Genomic DNA, 5944 nt, shown 5'->3' on the forward strand with positions numbered 1-5944 from the left:
ATTCAAATTTTAGTATCCCTTTAGTGCTGTTTCGGCGCTTTTTTAGTATAAATGCGTCGCTCTTTCGGTGGTATTTCAGTAACTTTCTGGATAGCAATCGGTGCTGTTCTTTTTGTAATAGAGAATCGAAAAATTAATTTTTAACGAATGTTAACGGTCTAATACCAAAACTAATTTATTTTTAATTTTTCGTAGAATTCTTTAAAGATTGTCCCTAGTATTTGTATTTCAATGGAAAAAATACGTATTGTTTTCTGTAGAGGGACGGGCATCTAAATACTTTATGTTTTGAAAAACTTACCGATGAAAGCAAGGAGAGAAGTTCGATCAACAGTCAAGTCGAGTCGATTCGGTGTGGAAAGTTCCGCAAACAGAACGCTCTTTTAAAATTCACTATTCTAACTGCAACAGAAACAATACAAATAATAATAATAATAATAATAATCATAATAATAATCAACAAACACCGTCATCGACCTCTTGTGACAACAACCATAAGTTTCCGAACTGGAAACGTTTCAACAATATAACCGCGAGGAATGTTGATTCCTCAGTATAAAAACCTTGCGCAAACGTTAACCTGATGTCAGTCTTGAGCCGCATCCGATTCTGAGGCACTTCCTGTTGCAGATTCTCCGGTACCGTTCCGGTCGACGTCGTGCAATGCGTCACGAAAACGGACCAGCATCTCGGGCTTGAGGTTCTCCACTTTTGTCAGTTCTTGTTTCAGAAAAATTCTCGCTGTTGGGATCGTTTTCCGTTCTTCCTGAGTTTGCCCGTTGTTGCGCGGTTGATCCGTCGTCGTGGATTCGTTTGAATCGTTCGAGAGCTCTATCGTCGGCACGTCGGAATGGTCTCCCCGCGGAGAACATTCGCGATCGGTGCGACCACCTTGGTTCGAGTGTAAACCACTACCAGACGAATGTTCGTCGCTCATTGTACTGCTAAAATTAAGCGGACTCGCGTTCTTACGAAAGTTCTCTTCCGTTGAGCTGTTTGATTCCGTCAGATTCGGTTTTGTTAATGGCGTTAATCTACTGTTACGGCATAACTGTTCGAGCAACGCTTTGTTCGACATGTTTTCCGGTGCTAAGTTTTTCTCGTCTTTCGGTGACGTTTCGTCGTTTGACGACGGCACACCTGATTCCAAACTGGATCTTATGATGCCGTCCAGGAATGATCCGTTCGTTCCCGAGCTATCGAGTAACGATTCCGCCATTTGCCTGGCACTTTTAGGCAAATTGGGAATCGAATTGATGGCCGACGCCGGAACGTTACAGTTTTGAGTCTTGTTCGAGTCTTCTTGTAATTTTTGCATCATTTGAGTTGCAAAATATTGTTCAGGGTTCGGTGGAAACGAAGTAGCTGAAGGACTACGACCGTAATCCATGGGAATGTGTGGAAAACTGGGATGCGGCCAGAAAGGGAAAGGTGGCGGAGTGTACCCTAGAGGAGTCATGGTGGGATCGAAAATTGGCAGTTTCATACCGTTTGGTGAGGTGGGGAATTTCGTTTGCGGCGGTTTCATCACAGTTGTTTTCATTTTTTCGGCTGCATTTCGTAAATCGTTCTGTTTCAAAGAAGCGATCTTCTCGTCTACTGGATTCGGTTTCGGGTCCCTTTTTCTCGGCCTCATCAGATGCCTTTCTTTGACTTTATATTCTAATGTGGAATGTGGCACGCCGTAGTAGCTGCCAGCCCGGTGCACGGACATTTCCCCTCTTTGCACCGCTCTGACTGCTTCTACCAGGCTGTCTCTGTCATAGTTCCTGTATTTACCGCGTTTCGGCCTCGTTCCTTTCCCCCCCGTAGTTGTCGTGGTCGTACAGGTTGTGGATTGAGTTGGTTTCGGCGGAGGTGGCGGTGGTTGATAGGGTCGGGCAATGTCCTGCTGCGTTTTCATGCCTTGAATGTTAGACATCGGAGGAGTGAATCCGCCCCGTTTATAATCGATGTCCATCATGTGAGGGATGCGCATCGGTTCGGGCGTTTGCTGAAACTTTTGGCATATAGTCCTTGCTACGACGTCCTTGACGTCTTTCAGCGTCATTTCACGTCCCGGCAGAATTGGCGGCGAGGCGGATTCTTTCGCGATCGGCGGCGAAACAATTACACTCGGTTCTGTTGCTACTGCTGCTGCTGCTAAGTTTGTTGTTGCTGTTTTTAACACCTCCGTTCCATTTTTACTCGTGGTTGGCTTGAAGGACGGAATTTTAAGTATCACATTAGAAGGTGACTCGTCGGTTTCCATGTCCGATTCTGACCTGGACTTTTCGGAGCGCGCCAGGACCGAGTTCGAGGGACTCGGCCTGCTTATTTTGTCGTTTTCTCCGTTGTTCGTTTGGCTCCGTATCAATTGCTCTTTGAAATGGTCTTCTACCATCATCCTCTTGAGAAATTCCGGTAGTAATGGGTTTGTCGTTTCGCTTTCGGGGACGATTTTTTGACCGGGAAATAGATTCCCGCTGGCCAGAATCAGATTTTGAATGTACGGTCCCATCGCACTGTGCTCCAGACCGGTCAGAACGTCATGACCTTCTTTGCTTCTTTGCAACAAGTGTTTGAGAGCTTCTTGGTTATCGAGGGTGGAAAATCGTAGGATGTCGGCCATCGAAAGGAGCGGAGCTTGGAGGGCTTTCTCGACCTCTTTCTCTTCTTCGGCCCCGGATAATTCTTTTTCGTCGTCTATGTTTTCTTCTTCGTCAATTTTCAGTGGCGTCGACGTGTTCAAATGGGACTCCCGTTCTCGTTCCATTGCCAATTTGTAGACTTTGTTCCGGAGTGTCGAACGGGGAATGCCGTATATGACGGCGGCTCGTCGGGTTCCCAACTTGCCCGACTGGATGTCCCTTAGCGCAGCTTGGAGCTCGTCTTCGGTGTACGTTCTTCTCCCTGCTATTGACATTCGAGGCTTCGCTCTAAAATCAGAACTAAAATTATAGTTGTATAAGATGTCGCAAACTTATACATAATATATATGTATGTATAATGTCGGTAGAATACTATATTTATTTATCTGTATTGTGCGTGTACATTTGAGACGTGCGGTTTCGATTGAGACCTAGTTAGGATGAGGTTAAAGCAATCAGAGAATATATGCATACGAGTACGCTATCTCCGGAGCATTTTTGGCCTTGTCCCAGTTGGGCTTTTTAAACTCTATGGGAAACGGACCGATATTGTTTCTGAGATGTCATTTTATGCATGTGATGTCTGTGCATATTATGTGTCCGCCTGACCGCAGATGCAGATTGCTTAATGATTATTTCTCACCGTTGGAGGTCGATCGTCATTATTTTGTTAACTGGAATTTCTTAATAATAATACTATTATTTTCTAACCCTCTAAAAGGTACAACTATAGAAATCATCCCCCAATGCTTCAAACAGAAAGATTTAACTTCTTATTCGATAAATTGAAAAATCAGCAGTCGCAAAAGAAAACTTAAAAAGTAAAGAAAAAAATTTTTATTCGGAGTATTGTTGCTTGAAGTAAAACGATTTTCAGATAAAAGGAATCGAGAAAGTATCGACATATTGTTTTTTTCTGTTTTATTGATGTACCTACACAGTCTGTAGAAAAACACGCGTCAACCCGATAAAAGTTGTTTCTATTGTCGTGAAACCTTACAAGGACAACAATTTGGAGATAAAAAAAACCAACGAATAGGTATATAAATATTACTGACCTCGCATTTAGTATTTACGTGGAGGAAGCGGTTGTTATCGTAAATTGAACCATAATTAGTTGTATTACCGGCAAACAAACATTGGCAGAAACAAAACGAAAAAAAAAAGGAAATGCTATCGACACCAGGTGTTTTTTTTTATAATAAAATCGTAATTTCTTACTATATTTTATGCAGGCACCAAGTTATCATATTTATCGAAAAACGAATTCCGAAATAGAACAATATTTTTTGACAAAAGCACTTTGTATACGTACATAAAAAATATTTTAAAATATGCTAAAGGGTTAAACTTACGATGCGGTTCCATTTTCCAGAATTGTGAAAATGCGAGAGACGCACCACGCTACGATGCAATATCACTGGGCAAATAAAGTTCGTACANGTATATATTAATTAGGTAGGTATTGAATACGATCATTAAAAAATTATCATTATTATTAGACGATAATAAAAACTAAAAGAAAATTTGTCGCATAAAAAAAGGGAAACTGAATTCTCATCCTCGTAATATAATTAGGGAAACGAACGAAAAATAGGTAGATATCGATAACAATTACTAAATTAATCAAACAATTCGATTCTAATTCTACAATCCGTTAGAGTCATACTTTAAACAAAAATCTCTACTGTCCTTGATCCTTAAAAAACGTAAAAATCTTTTTGCTAACGTTCTTTTGAAATAACCGATCAGATATTAAGGAGTTGTTAAACGATACGATTTTTTAACAAAACGAAAAAACGAAAACTTAACGATGACATTTAAAATTCAAAACATGAGTACCTACATCGTATGTAGTTTAAGAACACAGTTATATTTGATTATAGATTTGATGATGCTGTTCATCGTAACCAAAACGATTTCACGTAATTTTGTTTCTAGTTAAGGTTTTTTTTGCGTATACTTGACAACAGGTTGTTTATTTACTATACACTTGGACCGCGTGTCATAAACAATATAATAGTGCATTTTGCCTTTCACTACACCACTACAATAATTCGAAAAAGAAAACGAACTCTGTTGTATCTCACATACGTAATAATTACACATTTAGAAATTTAACCGAGAAAAGAAAAATTGGCAAATAAAAAACCTTGATTCTTTGCTGCTGCTGCTTTTGCTGGCTGCATATATTAATTACTACATGATGTTATTTGTTTATAATTCTTTTTCCGAACAGCATCTTCTACTTCTACATCGAAACCGTAGAAGATGGCGTTCATATTACAGACATTGTTTATTGTATATTACAATAATAGTTATTTATTTAAAATTGCACAATTATTGGAACAAATATCACTGCGGATTGGCATGGTGTTTTTACACGAATGAAAAAACTCAAGTCGAAAAGTTTTTACGCTTGCGTATGTGTGTGTGTGTGTGTGTTTATGTGTGTGTGTACGTACTTGTGTCGGGAAAACAATTTAGAACGCTCTATAGATACATAACAATGACTATGAAAAGCCCGAAGATAAATTTGATATCGTCAAAAATTCGCGTAGCGTCAAGTAGTTTCAAAAGCTCAAAAATTTAATACACACAAACATCGAAAACCTTAATTCTAAACGTTAGAAAGAGAAGCCCGAAGCCTCTGTATATTTTTATTTTTCTTTTGTATATTTTACACACGAGATATAAAGCAATCCAACAATCTATTTATTAATATATTATGTACTTAGTACGGTCTGGGCGAGAGACCTCGACTTATATATTTTTTTTTTTGTTTAGTTTTAAAGTAATTGTTCCTAATTGTTGCGAATAAAAAATCTGGCACGTATATGGTTGGAATGTTTTTATTTTAAGAGTGTAACCTATTTTCTCTATTATATATTTTTTTCTGCTTTTCTTTTACTGTTGGCGAGAAACTTTTGCATTTATTTAATATCTATTTATGTATAGGAGAGTCTCCAACATAGTACCATTCTATCGTATCAACAAACTAAACCAAAACTATTTCTTTCGATTATAATTTTTTTTTTTGATTAAAGGTAGAAAATATTATTTTGCGGTAGTATTCTATGCTGCTGCAGGGTGTGAGCAGACTCAAATGCTTGCTCAGTTGTTAGATATTACGCGCCATTGAAGACGGTCGAACTACGGCTTCCCCACCTGCAATGTAATGTTAACGGCGGAGTGGAGCAATGCTCCGTCTTTGCTCATCTAAACTGCATCGAGTTCGCATTGTGCAGAATTTTGGATAGATGACGATTAAATGGTACGATGTTGGTGTGCCGTTAAGTATACTTATGCATGTG

At 39.2% G+C, this 5944-nt stretch overlaps 1 protein-coding gene across 1 annotated transcript; it reads right to left on the reverse strand.

Annotated features, from left to right (window-relative positions):
* Nucleotides 1–34: 34 nt before the first annotated feature.
* On the reverse strand, nucleotides 35–3293 carry LOC112905721 (mushroom body large-type Kenyon cell-specific protein 1-like). Its single transcript, XM_025978733.1, has 2 exons — nucleotides 3274–3293; nucleotides 35–2930 (listed from the first exon to the last, which is right to left on the reverse strand). The coding sequence occupies exons 1-2, from the start codon at nucleotides 3291–3293 to the stop codon at nucleotides 587–589; spliced, it is 2364 nt and encodes a 787-aa protein (XP_025834518.1). The 3' UTR covers nucleotides 35–586.
* Nucleotides 3294–5944: the final 2651 nt, after the last annotated feature.

The sequence above is a fragment of the Agrilus planipennis genome, unplaced genomic scaffold (assembly GCF_000699045.2).
Source record: "Agrilus planipennis isolate EAB-ADULT unplaced genomic scaffold, Apla_2.0 scaffold7, whole genome shotgun sequence".
NCBI classification, from domain to species: Eukaryota; Metazoa; Arthropoda; class Insecta; order Coleoptera; family Buprestidae; genus Agrilus; species Agrilus planipennis.

What these genes read in the sequence shown, in the direction of transcription:
- LOC112905721 (XM_025978733.1), bottom strand. Translation starts at nt 3,293, where the DNA reads ATGACGATCGACCTCCAACG. An exon ending in ATGACGATCGACCTCCAACG is followed by an intron (nt 2,931 to 3,273) that starts GTGAGAAATAAT and finishes CTATAATTTTAG; the next exon opens with TTCTGATTTTAGAGCGAAGC.